General features: G+C 48.6%; 1 protein-coding gene across 1 annotated transcript in view; it reads right to left on the reverse strand.

Annotated features, from left to right (window-relative positions):
- The window catches only part of LOC116945305 (uncharacterized), a 32,204-nt gene that overhangs the window by 9,155 nt on the left and 4,554 nt on the right, over positions 1 to 18,495 (reverse strand). Inside the window, exons 3-7 of the mRNA XM_076068889.1 lie at positions 10,205 to 10,318; positions 8,423 to 8,536; positions 5,348 to 5,461; positions 2,603 to 2,716; positions 551 to 664 (exon numbers count right to left, since the gene is read on the reverse strand). Of these exons, the coding sequence (XP_075925004.1) occupies positions 551 to 664; positions 2,603 to 2,716; positions 5,348 to 5,461; positions 8,423 to 8,536; positions 10,205 to 10,318 (570 nt within the window). The remainder of the gene's footprint in view (positions 1 to 550; positions 665 to 2,602; positions 2,717 to 5,347; positions 5,462 to 8,422; positions 8,537 to 10,204; positions 10,319 to 18,495) is intronic.

Genomic DNA, 18,495 nt, shown 5'->3' on the forward strand with positions numbered 1-18,495 from the left:
GTTTGTCTTTGCCCATTTTTGTGCATGGGTTTAAAACAAAAAAAAACGTGCGTGTGTCACACAATCCCTGGCCGGCGGTTCTCGCGAAGACGTTTTAATTAAAAAAAATTACCATACATCATAACCAAAACAATATTTTACGACCGTAATTTACTGGTTCTTCTTCGTCCATTTTATGGGAAGACACCATCGTCTATTTTAATAGGGAAGGAAATACAAACAATAACCAATTTGTTTACAAAACTTACAGAATAAGGTGTGGTTTCAGTTTGCAGATTCATTATATATAAAACGAATAGTTTAGATCGAGTAGGAATAATGTCAATTTTACTAATTATAATTATAACCCTCCACCATCCGAAAGTCAATAAAATCAAGTAGTCAGATGGGGAAATTTACTAAATGATTTTTTTTCCATTCAGAAACACAGAATGTTGAAAGGCCCTTGCAAAATCTTGACAAAAATCAAAACGTCAACACGTACGCTTCGATGACAACGGGGGAGTGTTCAACGGCTGACAATTCTCAAGAGGGCCGTGAAAGGGCTCACCTGTCTCGCAGCGCGTCCCCGTGAACCCGGGCGCACACTCGCACGTGAACGCCGCCACCCCGTCGCGGCACCTCCCTCCGTTCAGACAGGGGCTCGACGCGCACTCGTTCACGTCTGCGACAGACAGCAGCGGCCGCACGCACGCACGCACGCGCATGCACGCACGCACGCACACACGCACGCACACACACACGCACGCACACACACGCACGCACACACGCACGCACACGCACACACACGCACACGCACGCACACACACGCACGCACGCGCACACACGCACGCACGCACACGCACGCACGCACACGCACACACGCACGCACGCACGCCACGAAGTCACCGTAGGCACTTGCGCCAGACCCAACGTGCGCTCCCGAGGCCCGTCACGGCAAAGTGTCGAAAGTCTCGCCGCTGGCTGACCCGGGCGTTGCGGGGGTTAACTGACTGAGACGACCGATGGCAGATGCCGCCGCCGGTGCGTCCCATTCTGTGCCACGGGTTTGGCGATATCTGCAACGCTCAAGCACACAGGCGCATGTTTGAACACAGAGAGCAGCTTGGCTTCACAGATTCACCTCCCCTGCGATTTCGTGGATTCTCTCAGTTTTCGGGTCTCGGTTGTGCTGTCGACAGACTTTGTGCCAGGTTCTTTTCCACGCCGCTCGACGCAGCATCTTGTGGCGTCTCGTTAAGTGCAGAAGTTGTTCGTTGTGAATAGTTAATTTAATTAGGCTAAACGTAATGCTGCCATATACTTTGATTAAATTGTAAATTAAGTGATTCTCATGTGCTCGCAACTTGAGCGTTAGGATGATTAATTTTAATCATTGGATCGTCACACACTGCATCTGCTTCAACAAAGACAGCTCACTGGAGATACGGGGCTGAGGGGTGACCTATGTCTCTGAACGAAGATGCCGATTGATTTCCGCATTTCTAACTCGGTCTGGGTGTAACACAGCTGCAGTTTACCACAATAAAGTTCAAAACAATGCTACCAGATATCTCCGTACAAAGGAATTCCAGGCCACCCAAACACAGAGACCAATTCCTGGGCAGTCCGAGTCGAAACCAGACAGGTGGCAGCCTGTCCGGGTTTTACAGAAATATGCACTCACAAACAGTTCATTAAGCCGGCACGCAACTGACAACAATCGATTCGTGACTTTAAAGCAGTTATAATGCCCAGGATGCGTGGTTCATGCGCGTGGACATCGGTTGTTATTTTTCCCCGGGTCGTCCGTTTTTTTAACCCTCCACGTTCGGAAACACGCGTTGAGAGTATTTGGCTGCTGGCAATTTCCACGTGATGATACGCCACTTGGTTGAGCTACCAATTGTGGTGAGGTCACTGCTGACAAAGAGCTACGTAGCTCAGTGAGCCTTAGCGGGTAAAATAATAATAATAATAAAAAATTGTGCCGGTTCGTCTTGGAATTTACTTCAGATTGCCTCTATTCATTCCCTTCGCCCACTTCACCATCCCACACAAATTATTAACCCCCCCCCATAGCCCTCCTCCTCCACCGCCCAGAATATCAATACAGGACTCGGCGACGCTTCCATTGTGTGTGTGTCAGTGTGTGTGTGTTAGTGTGTGTCAGTGTGTGTGTGTTAGCGTGTGTGTTTTAGTGTGTGTGTGTTAGTGTGTGTGTTAGTGTGTGTGTGTGTTAGTGGGGAGCGGTAGTGTAGCGGTTAGCGCGCTGCGCTACGAACCGAGCGAACCGAGTTCGATTGCCGCTCACGGCCAACACCGGTGACGATTATCTGAACCGGTCCTGGGCCTCCCCTAGATCGACACAGCCTCAAATTAGTACCTGGTGCGGTGTGTAAACATCGCCACTGGGGAGACAAAGGCGGTCGGGCTTGTTGCTGGCCACCCACCCCGTCATGTACCGTGCCGGCCTGCATAAGTGCTTACTAAGAGCACTTGCCCCAACAGTCTGTTACAGTCTGTTACAGGCAATACGGGTGATCTTTGTGTCTTTGTCTGTCTGTGTCTTTGTGTTACTTTTAACGGCTGACAAACCTCACGACGGCCGGGAAGGGCTCACCTGTCTCGCAGCGCGTCCCCGTGAACCCGGGCGCACACTCGCACGTGAACGCCGCCACCCCGTCGCGGCACCTCCCTCCGTTCAGACAGGGGCTCGACGCGCACTCGTTCACGTCTGCGACGTCGACGGACAGCAGCGGCCGCACGCACGCACACGCACACACGCACACACACACGCGCACGCACGCACACGCACGCACACACGCACGCACGCACGCACACACGCACGCACGCACGCACACGCGCACACGCACGCACGCCACGAAGTCACCGCAGGCACTTGCGCCAGACCTAACGTGCACTCCCGAGGCCCGTCACGGCAAAGTGTCGAAAGGCTCGCCGCTGGCTGACCCAGGCGTCCCGGGGGGTAACTGGCTTGAGATGACCGATTACCAAGCTCGATCTTCCTCGATGCATTGCAGTCTCGAATAGCGTTACTCAATGATCTTCGTCTGCGGCTTCTGCCAGAAGAGTTGAGTCTGTCTCGCCATCGTCAGCGGTGCTTTGGTCTCTGACGAGCAGTCAAGAGTCATCAATCACGCTTCGTGTGATTTCCATTCACCCACAGTCGTCGTTGAGTAAAATAAAAATAACGCTTCGTCGATGAATATTTTCGTCACCATTGACCCCGCTATAGTGGGGATGCAGCGTGTTCATGAATCGGTTCACGAGTCAATTCTGTTTCCCATTGTGGTTGCGTAAAGAATGTATGGTGGTATGAATCTATACACTCACAAGTGATCTACAAACGGGAAACCTAAATGAGCCAGAAATACAATAATTGAATTTCTACATGAACAATGTGATAATATATATTGCCAGGCAAAACATTAATATTATTTGATAATAAAAAAAGCCAGTGATCATCCGAGATGGACTCTCGGATGTGATCATCCGAGATGGACTCTCTCGGATGATCATATTTGTGTGCCTCACATTTTCATTTTCAGATTTCTCCATCGCAGGAGTGTAGGGCAGTCACAATCCTTTTATTGGAATTGACGAATGTGCTGAGTTGTTCGGTTTAATTCAGATGGTGATTGGGCCCAGGAATGCATTGCTAAGTGGATTGTGCCTTGTGCTCACAAGAACAAGTCTTCCCACTATGCAATGTGCATGCAATTTTTTTTAATGGAATATGAATGAGTTGATTTAGTCATGCTTTTGATTGATGAAGATTTTATCTGTTACACAACAGCTATTGATAACGTAACTTTTCATAGGCCAATTTAGGAACTGGCCATCAGAAGACAATTTCCATTCAATAATCTTGAAGGCCCCATGTTGCGAAGTGCAGTGTACAACTCGTATTGTCTCTCTGGCCTCTCTATTCATCTGCTATGAAGAAGGGCCCTTGCCCAAAATGTCAACTATTATATATAGTTTTACTTTTCAGACCACAATGTCATTGACAAACGTGTTGAGTATTGTGTTAAATATGCCTGTTGCACGACTGTATTTGATAATTATTTCTATATTTCATAATTCAGAGTAATATATAATTGCTGAACCCAGGCGGGTGCTCGCTTGATATCGCTCCCAGCAAATCCACGCACCGGCCTCCAATTTGCCAGGGATTTGACGCGTACACATCGATGTCTGCACGCACGCTCAATAATAAAACACACAGGTACCACGTCCAGCCGTGGCAAAAAGGGTTGTATGTCTGGACAGGTCGTTGCTATCAATTCATCTACACATACAGACTGTGCTGATGAGACACTGCATGTCAAAACTGGTCCAGAGTTGTGTTCGTCTTGAATCAATGCTGCGAAGGGTATGCACTCCCAGAATGCCGTGCGGCTTATGGGTCGTATAAGAAATACATTTTTGTTTTACGTAGAGAGATGGACATGTAATGGAGATGATATCGTCCGCTTATTTATTTGTGTTTTATTGTAAGCATATAACAGGCCAGGCGTAATGCACCCTCATAGCGAACTGAGGGTGCATCTAGGCTCGCCGCCCTGGCAGGGGTAACGATTGAGCTTATTTATTTGTTCCACTTACAAAGTGTCAGATGAAACATGACAGCCAGCAAACAGGGGAGAGGGGGAGCGTTGCCACAGAGGGTATAAAAAAAACCTTTGTACTAAAAACCCGGAGTTCCTAATTCAATTACCATCCAGGGATAACGTAAGTAGTGAGTGATATTGGAACATATTGCAGACTCTCACCACCTGTCCACACCGTTTCAGTGACCAGCGTGGTGAAGTATGGTCAAACAACCCCACCCCCCACCACGACTGGCGTGGACCTTCATCTAGCGGTGGGGTTGACATAATGGCCGTACACAATGTCTACAAGCGACGTTGACAATATACAGCTGCAGTTCACCTTATGCTGGGACCGACTCTTTTTTTATCGGGACCCAGTGCCGTATTAAGCTAGTGCGGGGCCTGTAGCATATGTTATAAAGGGCCCATAAATAAATAATACACGTATATTTTTTACTTGTATAGTAAAGTTATTTTTTTTATTTACTATACAGCCAAATCGCTAACCTAAAACACCCAGTCGTTCATAAAAGTTGAAGGCGGTGTAGTACTATAGTAATAGAGCAAGTGCAGAATCACTGAACCGGAATTGATAGCTTGAAAGTATTTAGCGCGGGGCCCTTGAAAGTGCGGGACACGTAGCTACTACTACATGTGTAGCATGCTACTACATGTGTAGCTACTTGTGCTACTAGGATCCGGCACTGTCGGGACCCCAGTGTTAATAACGAAGGCTCGCTGTGGTTCACCTGAGTCGCAGAGTGTCCCCGTGTATCCTGCCAGGCAGCTGCACGTGAACGAGCCCGCCCCGTTCACACACTGGCCTCCGTTCTGGCACGGATCCGAAGTGCATTCGTCAATATCTGCATCCGCGGGAATAAGCACGCGCACGGACACGTGGCGGAGATCCCCGTTAAGGCCCCGTCGTATGACGTAGGATCACGTGATGCTAGCGAGCACCTATTAAGGGTGGCGTGCGACACAATGGGTGGGGTTGGAACATCGTCGCCGGTGAGAAACATTTAGGCTGGCCTGCCTACGAACCATCCTGGGTTTAACCAGGCTGGATTGTGTGAGGAGCTCACAAATCCTTGAAAGATCTGGGCAAGGTCCCATTGGTGAGCTCCTCCGGCAGGCAAGGCTCCATTGGCTGGGTCATGTAGCCCGCATGCCCAGCCACCGCATGCCGAAACAGCTTTTGTTCGGCCGGATCGAGGGGGCTAAACGGGCGCGGCACGGGCTAGAGAAGAGATGGAGTGATGTGGTACAGGAGGACGTGGAGCTGAGTGGACTTGCCGATGACTGGTACCAGCGGTGTCAAGATCGGCCTCTGTGGAGGAGGCTCGTGAAGGACGCTACTGGGCAGGTGGAGGTAGTCGCCCTCCAAAAACAACGGAGGGCGGAGGAGCGACGCTCACAACAACGAGCGGAGCGCCGGGTGGCTAAAGCACAGCAGGTTGGTACAGTGGGGGGCACAGGTGGTGCATCAGCCAGTCATCTCAGTCATCTTAGTCAGTCGACCCGTGGCACTTGGGTCTGCTCCGTAACCTCCTGCCCGCGGGCGTTCGACACTTCACGTGGCCTCAAGGTGCACATGGCCTGGCACAAGCGTCGTGGTGACGTCACAGCCACTTGGTGGCGAATGGCGGTTGTTGTTGGGGTTGCGTAACACCACATGCCCAACATCACCTCCCCCCCCTTTGTGTTCCGATAATGATATTGACACATGAATGTTCGCACTCTGCACCAGAGGTTGAGTTCTGGCTCCGTTGACCTAGGGACGATCCAGAAAGAGCCTCGTCTGGGTCAACTAGGCCAAACGGAATCCTTGCCTAGGAATTTAACTTTCGGTTGTTAGAATTTTACGCAGTGTGTTTAACACTTGTGCCACACCTCAGCACAAAAGACAAAGATCCCCCGTTAAGCATTCACAGACTGTTAGGGCAAGTGCTGTTAGCGAGCACCTATGAAGGCTGGCACGGTACACGATGGGGTTGGTGGCCAGGACCACACCCAACCGCTTTTGTCTTCCTAGTGGCGATGCATTTAAACACCGCACCAGGTACTCATTTGAGGCTGAGTCGACCTAGGGGAGGTGCCAGGGGACCGGTTCAGATAATCGACATTGGTGTAGGCCTTGAGCGGGAATCAAACTCAGGTCACCACGTTTGTAGCGCAGTGCGCTAACTGCTACGCACACATCAGAACACACACACGTCACCCTTGTTAGACTGGTACTGGTAGGAACCTCCTGGTTACACCACCAGCCCACAGATGATTATTGTGTCCGTCCGCCGTGCATCCAAAAATGGGAGGGGTGGGGCTGGGTGGAGAGGGGAGGGTGGGGAGGGGCTGGGTGGGGAGGGGCTGGGTGGGGAGGGGAGGGTGAGGAGGGGCTGGGTGGGGAGGGTGGGGCTGGGTGGGGAGGGGTAGGTGGGGAGGGGCTGGGTGGGGAGGGTGGGGAGGGGCTGGGTGGGGAGGGGCTGGGTGAGGAGGGGCTGGGTGGGGCTGGGTGGGGGGTGGGAGGGGTGGGGCTGGGTGGGGAGGGGCTGGTCACCCCGTGGTGCCCTTATAAAACTGATCGTTTAACCTACTCACGCCGGCTTGTGCCCGCCCTCACAGTCGGGCATATTCGCGGAATACACCACGTGGTGCCGTTGACCCTGGCCATTGACCGAGCAACCCAACGTTCCTATCAGCTCCCTCTGCAAGAATGTATTTATTATGTTGGGTTCACGTGCTGTAAGTGATCACATGATGTGCTTTCTTAGCATACAAAGTGGTTACTTGACTATACTTCATGACTGACACGACGTCGAGAAGTATGTAAACGGCAGTAGAGAGAGAGGACACCACCCCTGGTTAACTTTGCTATCAAAATGGATGATACTAGGATTCATCATAGATTTTTGGATGGGTTTGTCACGTGATTAAAATGGCAATCTGCGTGGTATAACCACCTCCACCCAACGAAGCCAAATATATGAAGGGCATCGTGTGGACAATTTTCATTGCTTTTGAGACCAATTCATGCGACATTTCATACTTTGGTACGAGCTTTCGCTGGTAGTTAGAGGACGTCCATAAATGACGTCACGCTATTTTGGACGATTTTTTTGACCCCCCCTCCTCGTCACACGGCGTCACAAAAAGTCAGACCCCTCCCTCAAATATGACGTCACAAAGCTCTGCCCCCACCCCCCCCCCAAAAAAAACAAAACATAATTCTATTTTGAAAATAAAACATGCTTCAAATCGCTTTAAACTATTGTCATTGAAGTGCGTATTTAATGTGGCGCTGCACTCTGATGTTGTAGGAGAAAACATTTATTAAATAGTACATTTAATTAAGTAGAACGTGTTGTCTATATTTATTTAAAGTTGCGCATTTTTATGTGACGTCATATTTATCAAACCCCCCCCTCGTCACACATCGTCACAAATGTCTAACCCCCCCCCCCCCGAGGTGTGTGACGTCATTTATGGTCGGCCCGTACATAAAAAAAACATGTAAATATTAAAACACGTAAATGTTAAATTGCATAGTAAAGTTATTTTATTTTTTGATATGTTATACAGCCAGATACAACAAATCGCTAGCCTAAAACACTCAGGCATTCATAAAAGTTCAAGGCGGTATAGTACTAGAGTAATAGAGCAAGTGCAGAATCACTGAACCGGAACTGACAGCTTGAAAGCATTTAGCGCGGGGCCCTTGAAAGTGCGGGGCGCGTAGCTTCTACTACACGTGTAGCTACTTGTGCTACTAGGATCCGGCACTGTCGGGACCCCAGTGTTAATAACGAAGGCTCGCTGTGGTTCACCTGAGTCGCAGAGTGTCCCCGTGTACCCTGCCAGGCAGCTGCACGTGAACGAGCCCGCCCCGTTCACACACTGGCCTCCGTTCTGGCACGGATCCGAAGTGCATTCGTCAATATCTGCATCCGCGGGAATAAGCACGCGCACGGACACGTGGCGGAGATCCCCGTTAAGGCCCCGTCGTATGACGTAGGATCACGTGATGCTAGCGAGCACATATTAAGGGTGGCGTGCGACACAATGGGTGGGGTTGCGTAACACCACATGCTCAACATCACCCCCCCCCCCCCCCTTTGTGTTCCGATAATGATATTGACACATGAATGTTCGCACTCTGCACCAGAGGTTGAGTTCGGGCTGCGTTGACCTAGGGACGGTCCAGAAAGAGCCTCGTCTGGGTCAACTAGGCCAAACGGAATCCTTGCCTAGGAATTTAACTTTCGGTTGTTAGAATTTTACGCAGTGTGTTTAACACTTGTGCCACACCTCAGCACAAAAGACAAAGATCCCCCGTTAAGCATTCACAGACTGTTAGGGCAAGTGCTGTTAGCGAGCACCTATGAAGGCTGGCACGGTACACGAGGGGGTGGGTGGCCAGGACCACTTCCAATCGCCTTTGTCTTCCCAGTGGCGATGCATTTAAACACCACACCAGGTACTCATTTGAGGCTGAGTCGACCTAGGGGAGGGCACGGGGACCGGTTCAGATAATCGACATTGGTGTAGGCCGTGAGCGGGAATTAAACTCAGGTCACCACGTTTGTAGCGCAGTGCGCTAACTGCTACGCACACATCAGAACACACACACACATAAGTCACCTTTGTTAGACTGGTTATTATGTTGGGTTCACGTGCTGTAAGTGAGTACATGATGTGCTTTCTTGACATACAAAGTAGTTACTTGACTATACTTCATGACTGACACGACGTCGAGAAGCATGTAAACAGGAGTAGAGAGAGAGAGAGGACACCACCCTTGGTTAACTTTGCTATCAAAATGGATGATACTAGGATTCATCATAGATTTACGGATGGGTTTGTCACGTGATTAAAATGGCAATCTGCGTGGTATACCCACCTCCACCCAACGAAGCCAAATATATGAAGGGCATCGTGTGGACAATTTTCATTGCTTTTGAGAGCAATCCACGCGACATTTCATACTTTGGTACGAGCTTTCGCTGGTAGTTACAAGCATCATGCTTATTAGGCGATCGGCAGAATTGCATGGATGACATGGACACACCCTTATCAAGTGCCATAGGGATGCTGTTTCTGGTCGTGGTGTAAGTGGGTTAGCACACATGGAATTCATCCAGGAATTGGTGGTTTCGATCCCTACCCTGACGCCTGTACATTTGGAGTGTGCGTGTCTCTCTCCCCGTGATCGCGCGGATTTTTATCCAGGTCCTACAGTTTTTCCCTCCACATATAGAATCAACATCACGCGTTTACTGTATTTGGCTGCTGTAAATTACCACCCACGCGATGAGCCACTTCGTTGAGCTATGATTTACGAGAGCCGGATCGCTTCTGCAAAAATAACTGTGTGGCTCAGTCGGCCTTATTTGGTTAAAATTTAAAAAAAAAAAGTTTAGTTTCGTCTTAAGAATTCCCACCAACACCGCTCAACACTGGACACGACGGAGTTTGGGAAAACGAACGAAGGGGATGAGCAAGTGGAGGGAGGATGTGGAGGAGGAGGAGGAAGGGAGGAGAAGGGAGCAAGAGGAGGGGGGATGAGGATGAGGGGCTGGGGGAACGATGCGAGGTGAGTGTGTGCTCACCAGTCTCGCAGCGCGTGCCCGTAAACCCCTGCGCGCAGTCGCAGGTGTAAGAGGCCGCGCCGTCGATGCAGCGGCCTCCGTTCTGGCACGGGTTCGGTGAGCACTCGTCGACGTCTGCACCGGCGAACAAAAACAAATTACAAACGACACCACCCCCCAACACCACCACCACCGCCACCACCACCACATTGAACATTTTTGACTGCTGCCGAAAGTGCTTTTAGCGAGCGCCTACTGAAGGCCGGCTCGGAACAGAAGGCGGTGATTTGCCAGAATCGCGCACGTCGTGTTCTGAGCAGACCTTCAACTATTGTCTCGCCAGCGCCGTGTGTGTGTGTATATAACGCGGTTCACATGAAGACGAGACAAGCAAATGCTAAGATACGGGCAAATTGTCACGGGCCATTCGGTGGCCTCTGAAAAATCTGTGTTTTGCGAGAGCAGATTTCATTCGAGCAGTGGAGACAGCGGTGTTCAGATTGTTAAGATCTCTTGGTGGAGTCCAGCATGGAAAAGAGCACCCACCCAGCATGTGAAGCATCCTCCTCCACATCAGCCAGACCCACAGACTCACACTGAGACCCTTAGACTCGCACTGAGACCCATAGATTCACACTGCTATCCATAGACTCATACTGAGACCTATAGACTCACACTGAGACCTATAAACTCACACTGAGACCCATTGACCCACACTGCTACCCATATACTCATGCTGAGACCAATACACTCGCACTGAGACACACAGACACACTGAGACACACAGACTCACACTGAGACACACAGACTCACAAATACATATACAGTGAGGGAAAAAAGGTATTTGATCCCCTGCTGATTTTGTACGTTTGCCCACTGACAAAGAAATGATCAGTCTATAATTTTAATGGTAGGTTTATTTGAACAGTGAGAGACAGAATAACAACAAAAAAATCCAGAAAAACGCATGTCAAAAATGTTATAAATTGATTTTCATTTTAATGAGGGAAATAAGTATTTGACCCCCTCTCAATCAGAAAGATTTCTGGCTCCCAGGTGTCTTTATTACAGGTAACGAGCTGAGATTAGGAGCACACTCTTAAAGGGAGTGCTCCTAATCTCACCTTGTTACCTATATAAAAGACACCTGTCCACAGAAGCAATCAATCAATCCGATCCCAAACTCTCCGCCATGGCCAAGACCAAAGCTCTCCAAGGATGTCAGGGACAAGATTGTAGACCTACACAAGGCTGGAATGGGCTACAAGACCATTGCCAAGCAGCTTGGTGAGAAAGTGACAACAGTTGGTGCGATTATTCGCAAATGCAAGAAAGACAAAAGAACTGTCAATCTCCCTCGGCCTGGGGCTCCATGCAAAATCTCGCCTCGTGGTGTTGCAATGATCATGAGAACGGTGAGGAATCAGCCCAGAACTACACGGGAGGATCTTGTCAATGATCTCAAGGCAGCTGGGACCATAATCACCAAGAAAACAATTGGTACACACTACGCCGTGAAGCACTGAAATCCTGCAGCGCCCACAAGGTCCCCCTGCTCAAGAAAGCACATATACATGCCCGTCTGAAGTTTGCCAATGAACATCTGAACGATTCAGAGGACAACTGGGTGAAAGTGTTGTGGTCAGATGAGACCAAAATGGAGCTCTGTGGCATCATCTCAACTCGCCGTGTTTGGAGGAGGAGGAGGAATGCTATGACCCCATGAACACCACCCCCACCGTCAAACATGGAGGTGGAAACATTATGCTTTGGGGGTGTTTTCCTGCTAAGGGGACAGGACAACTTCACCGCATCAAAGGGACGATGGACGGGGCCATGTACCGTAAAATCTTGGGTGGGAACCTCCTTCCCTCAGCCATTGAAAATGGGTCGTGGATGGGTATTCCAGCATGACAATGACCCAAAACACACGGCCAAGGCAACAAAGGAGTGGCTCAAGAAGAAGCACATTAAGGTCCTGGAGTGGCCTTAATCCCGTACAAAATCTGTGGAGGGAGATGAAGGTTCGAGTTGCCAAACGTCAGCCTCGAAACCTTAATGACTTGGAGAAGATCTGCAAAGAGGAGTGGGACAAAATCCCTCCTGAGATGTGTGCAAACCTGGTGGCCAACTATAAGAAACGTCTGACCTCTGTGATTGCCAACAAGGGTTTTGCCACCAAGTACTAAGTCATGTTTTGCAGAGGGGTCAAATACTTATTTCCCTCATTAAAATGCAAATCAATTTATAACATTTTTGACATGCGTTTTTCCTGATTTTATTAATTGTTATTCTGTCTCTCACTGTTCAAATAAACCTACCATTAAAATAATAGACTGACCATTTCTTTGTCAGTGGGCAAACGTACAAAATCAGCAGGGGATCAAATACCTTTTTCGCTCACTGTACCCAGAACGGACCGAAAATCACCCTCAATGTTAATTGAAAATGCATTTTGGTCCATTGTGATGACGTGGGTTCTTGTCAAACAAACGTTGGCCAATGGCAGGTTTATATTCCAAACGTGAGTATTGCTGCTCATGGCATTGAACACAACTATGGTTGATAAAATCAGTGAAGTGCTCTCGACCAATTGCTTTATTGCTCCTCAATCTAATCGATCATCACACGTACATATGCCATATAGTCATACTAGATTGATAGGGCAAGTGCTGTTTGAGTGCGCCTATTTAGAATGGCATGGCAGGCAAGGGAGTGGCCAAAGAAAATAGGCTTTACCCTTTCTGGCAATAAAATAGGTGTTAAGATGTTCAAATACCGAATATACATCTCGTTCAAGGCATCGAGTCTGTATTAGCCACACCTACTTGTGGCAAGACGTTCAAATAAACATGCTCCGATAATTCATATACGCATTGTCTTTGAAACTGATTGGCCTACACCAGAGAAAGCCTTGTCCTTTAGGGCCTTGTCTCACCAGTGTTAGACCAGAGGACGCCAACAGACGAACAGTACAGGGTGTTGCGTAGCCCCAGGACCACTCCAGGTCACTTTTGTCTCCGAAGAGCTGATTTTTTCTCGGGATAAGCCTTGTATTTTGTATTTTTAGGACAATTTCGAATCTTTTCCAGATGTTTCATCAACACTGCGGTAGTTAAGCGTGTCGTTGAGATAACACAAGTGATGTCACCTGATGCCACGTGATGCCACTTTTGGCGGGAAAAGGGCAGACAAGTCGCCATTGAAGCGACATCACTTCTTGTGATATCTTTTTATATCAATCCGAATATATTTAAATTTTCGGTTAATCAGAAATATTCTATATCTAGGCTCAATGTTCAGATTTTTTTAAATTTACCTTGAAAGTTGGTACACAACCCAATGTTTACACACAGGGCCTAGCACTCATTAAAAACTCACACAACTTGCCATTGATGTTAGTCATGGCCTCTAATCAAACTCAGGTCACCGGGTACATGACATGGCACAGCAGTAGCGCGTTCGCCGCTTGTTGTTGCAGAGGTTCACGGTTCGAAACCAGCAGCTGCCCTGGTTATTATCATCCTGTCGTATCAACCAAAAATAATACTACACGCCATCTGCTGCACAGTGAGCGTTAAAGATCCCGTCGTGTCATTCATAAGAGCAGGCCATTCTGTGCAGAGATCATGGTCAAATTAAACCTTTAAAATAATCACATATATAACAAAACATTATAAGGTCGCACTCATTACACACACAAAGCGCTTGCCAAAAATGAACCGCAACATCTTGACGATCTCGTCAAGGAGCAGAGACCATCACGCGAACTCGGTCATCCTCGCCGCAGCGGCTTTTGGCGAGCCATCGAACAAAGATGGTCGCCGCACCGCGCGCGCGTTTAGATGCTCTTCTGCGCCCGTCTGGAACGCTCTTCCTTGCGATATTAGGAAGCCACTGGAGCCATGCAATTTTTAAGCTTGATTTAAAACTAATTTCTCGAGAACTGCTGTATGTGTTTAGTTTATCGCCCTTCCCTCACAACTCCGATTAGCGCGGTAGGATACGTACGGTGCGAAAGACGGCCAGCATGCCACACGTAAAATCACACACACACACACCAAAAAAAAATCATCGCCCTCTACCGCAAAAACAAACAAAAAAATTACTTGGCAGGACCCTCCTGAAAAACGAGGCACGAGACTTCAGCGACGCTTTCCCGGGTCAACGGTTGTCGCGTGAACCCTCTGTATTCTGTTGCCGCCGCTCCACGACACACGACCCTCACACCCCACACTGGCTCGGCAGGTGCACCCACACCTGGGACACGGCGGTGGTGCGGGTGAACGGTTGCAAATTTGGGCTCTTAAGCAGCAGCGGGAGCGTTGCCGCGAGAGGGAAGGTGACCACGGGCGAGGAAAGTGAACTCCGTCACCGTGGAGACGCAACGAGCGGAATGTTCCCATTTTTATTTGGGGGGGGGGGGGCGGGGGGCTTGCGAGGAGATGCGAGGAATAAGTGAGCAACGCGGGCTCGCAGAGAACTCTTGGGGAACGTGGCCCAGGGAGTGCGTGCAATTACGAGCAATTTGCGCCGTTCTGGCTCCGGTGTTACGAGCCCTGCATTGAGAATTTAACCCCTCAAGCAAAAAAAAAACAAACAAAAGACGAAATTGCAAGGGAGCAGAGGGCATTTCCGGTCCCCTCAACCGTAAGTTGTTTTGGGTTAAGGACGCTTGTTTTTAATTTTAAGTTAAACGCGTTTATGACGGGATTAAAAAAAAAAACGCGAGCGTGGGGTGATATTTGACAGGGCATGATGATAGATTTGGAGGTCAAAGTCAAAATTAAAAGTGGAGTGTGATGATAAGGCCAGTAGAAAGAAGGTAAAGACTCAAATTTGTATTTAAAGCTTTCGTGACTGCAGTAAATCATATTCTTAGCTCTTTCGGTATTTTATTATTTTATTGTTTCCCTTCAACGTGACTTTACCGAAAGAGCTAAGAATAAGGTAAAGACTCCACAATATAATTATTTGGGTTAGATTGCATAAATATAAATGTGTCGTTAAACCCGCCACCATCCGACACAGCCAATTAATAAGGTTTTTCACGTGAACAGAACGTGCCAATTCGTTATTCTTACAGCACACGGGTATATTGGACAGTAAACCCACAATATTTTCCATTCGAGTACGACGTTTCGCCGGTAATTACAACCAGCCTCATCAGGCGACAGCTAGAGTTGTGAATAAATCCTCCTGCATATCCTGCTACGAGATAATAGTACAGCACATGGAGCTGAAATTCCATAATCAATTCTTGCAAAGAGTATTTAATGAAACGCATTGTGAGCGTGAGCTTTGAATGTAATCACCATCTTTCTTTCTTCAGCACAGTTTCTGAACACAGATCCAAAGGTCCAGAACGTCAAGGGACCAGCAACGAACAGCACTATCGAGGTTGGAATATATACGAGTTAACACCTTTCTTGAATGGAACAAGGCCATTATTATTCCAAGAGCTTGGAAAAAGAGGATAAGAGGGTATTTCAAAGAGGAGCGATGGAAGGGGCATAGCAGACTGAGAAGCGTCATGGTCATCAGTGCGGTGAGTGAGTAGGCAAGTGGGTGAGTAAGTGACTCGCTGAGTGTGTTGTTGTGACCTACAGTGTATTTGGTGAGTGGGTGAAGAGGTGGATGGGTGAGTTCGTTCTCGTGACCTGCAGTGTAGTTGGTGAAAAGGTGAATGGGTGAATAGGTGGATAACTGAGTGGGTGTGTGGTCGTAACCTCGCGGTGCGGTGGTTAAACGCAGTGTGGATGAGATGGAGCAGTGGAGGACTCAGTCTGGTAGACTTGAGTGGAGGGATCGACGAGTGAAGTGTCAGGGGAAACGGTAACCATGGTATTGACGGTCTTCTCCAGATTATAAGATGCTATGGAAAATAAGACGCACCTTAAACGTTTGGCTCATTTTAAATAAAAATGCTTCTTATTGTTTGGGGAATACGGTATTGCTTTGGAGAGCCATCGTCCAGATGATTTTAATAAACGTTCTGATTTTAAATGGGGATACCGTCATCTGGAAGATTATACTAAATGGTCAGTGGTGTCTTCTGTCCTCTGCGCAATCATGCAATGCGATGAAGCGACTAGTCGATGGAAACACACCCTTCCGGGAGACAATGCATTCTGCAAACAAGAAGAAGAAGAAGAAGCACTCCCAACGTTTGCTCTGAAATACCTGGAGGAAAAACAGAGTGCCTTATGATCCGGAGAGTACGGTAACTCAATGTGCCGTGAGTGCAAGGCACCTCACTTTGAGGTCATCGCTTCCGTGCTGGAGGGGAGGGGGGGGGGTGCTATACACATAACACACGGCAAGTTGAATTGTTGATGCTTGAGCAAACATTACACGGTTTGATTTAAGCAGAACAAAATAAAAACACAGAAAACATTTTCCTCCCCGCGAGCGAAATGTTTCATTTTTTTTTTATTCCTGCCAGCAAGAGATGGGGGGGGGGGGGGGGGGCGGGAGGTGGGGGAACGATAAAACAACATCCCGATTTTTTTTATTTACTTTAATAACACCATGTACGATTCACTGAAGCAGCAAGCGAGTTCTCCGTCCGTAGCTCGTACGATACACGCGGTCAGTCGATACTCGTGCCGGGGCCGTAAACAGGGCCAAGAAGGGGCTCCCCACTCCCCCCACCCTCCCCCCTCCCCCCCCCCCCGCTTTGCTGCATCTTAGACGCGAGAGAAACGCGTGCAGTTCGGGTCACAGGGCTCGCCCCCGGCATGTCACGGCTGCAGACTTTGTGTCGAGCGCCTCGGGAACAATTTCACGCACCTTGCCCTGCGCTGGCGCGCCACCGCACACACATATTCAGGGCTCTCAAGCCCGCGGTCTTTAAACCCGGGCGAGAACGTCGAGAGACCAAGATGGGGGAGCCTCGCGACGCGCACGAGTGACCAACCCCCCCAGTGCCGGAGTAAGTCAGCGAGGGGCCTGTAGCACATGTTATAGAGGGGTCCTAATTTTTTTTTTTTAAACCACACGTAAATATTAAAACACGTTAATTGTTTAACTAGAATAGCAAAGTAATTGTATTTTTTTCATCTCCTAGACATGCCAGATAATGCGACCAATCGCTAACCTAAGACACCCAGTCGTTGAAGGTGGTATGGTACTATAGTCATAGAGCAAGTGCAGAATCACTGAACCCGGAATTGATAGCTTGAAAGCGTTTAGCGCGGGGCCCTTGAAAGTGCGGGCTCCGTAGCTACATATGTTGCTACTTTTGCTACTGGGACAATCTGGCATTGCCCCCCCCCGCCACCCACCCCTCCTCCCCCCCCGAAAGAAACAACAAAAACTGTCAGCAAATGACGCAAATATAACTCGGCACAAAATCAACTGTGCCACGTGAGAACCCCCCCACCCCGCCTGCAAAAAAAAATCGAAAAAACATTCCCCAAACATAAATCAAGGTCACATGACACCACTGTGGCATTCTCCCCCGGATTCCTGCAATCAACCTCGCGCAGTCGCATGAGCGGCAGTGCCTCCCTGCTTCGACGATCGATCGGGGCACGTGGTCATGTCCGTGCGTGGAAATTCCACATCCCCATGTCAAGGTGTTCCAATTAAGGGCGGCGTACAAGGCTGTCGTTGGCCAGTCGCACCGAGCCATTAGTGCGGGACCATTCTGGCCGCAGCAATGTCTTTGTTTCTTTGGAAGCTCTCGCAAAAATCTGATTCAGAGTTGAATGTTAACTCTGCTGTCGGTGTCACGTCACGAGATCAGCACGGTTGGCTACGTACGGTGCGAAAAAAGTTCAAAATACATATCTATACGAGATGAAGACCCCTTTCGAAACTCTTTCAGAGCAGTGCAATGGAATGTTCATACCTGTCAACCCCTTATCAGTGCCATAGGTTATTACAGTCCAATTAAGACCTTATTGGTCACCCCGTGCCCCTTATAAATCTCAACGTTCATCCTACAAAGCCCCATCACAGGGGAGGAACACAAACAAATAGATGAAATTTGTTTTTTTTGCCCGTTTTGAAACGGCTTGATGCCGTTTGGAACTTAAAACTCAATTTCCCTGTACAACAATATGAGCGAAGCGTATGGGTTGACAGGTATGTATGTTAGAGTATGGCCTACGGAAGGTGATATCAGGTAACTACTTCTGAGATCCCTTTCATTGACCTATTTGTTTCACATCAAGGGGCGCTACAGGTTCCCATACACTCATTACGTGCCAATCAAACCAGAGCATTTAAGGGAAATTAATATAATAATTAAGTGAGAAGACTAATTTAATATTACTGGTGAGCTTCGTGCAGTCATCGGTAACTGG

This window comes from Petromyzon marinus, chromosome 23, assembly GCF_048934315.1.
Source record: "Petromyzon marinus isolate PM22_M1 ecotype Great Lakes invasive population chromosome 23, UKy_Petmar_22M1.pri1.0, whole genome shotgun sequence".
Lineage (NCBI taxonomy): Eukaryota > Metazoa > Chordata > Hyperoartia > Petromyzontiformes > Petromyzontidae > Petromyzon > Petromyzon marinus.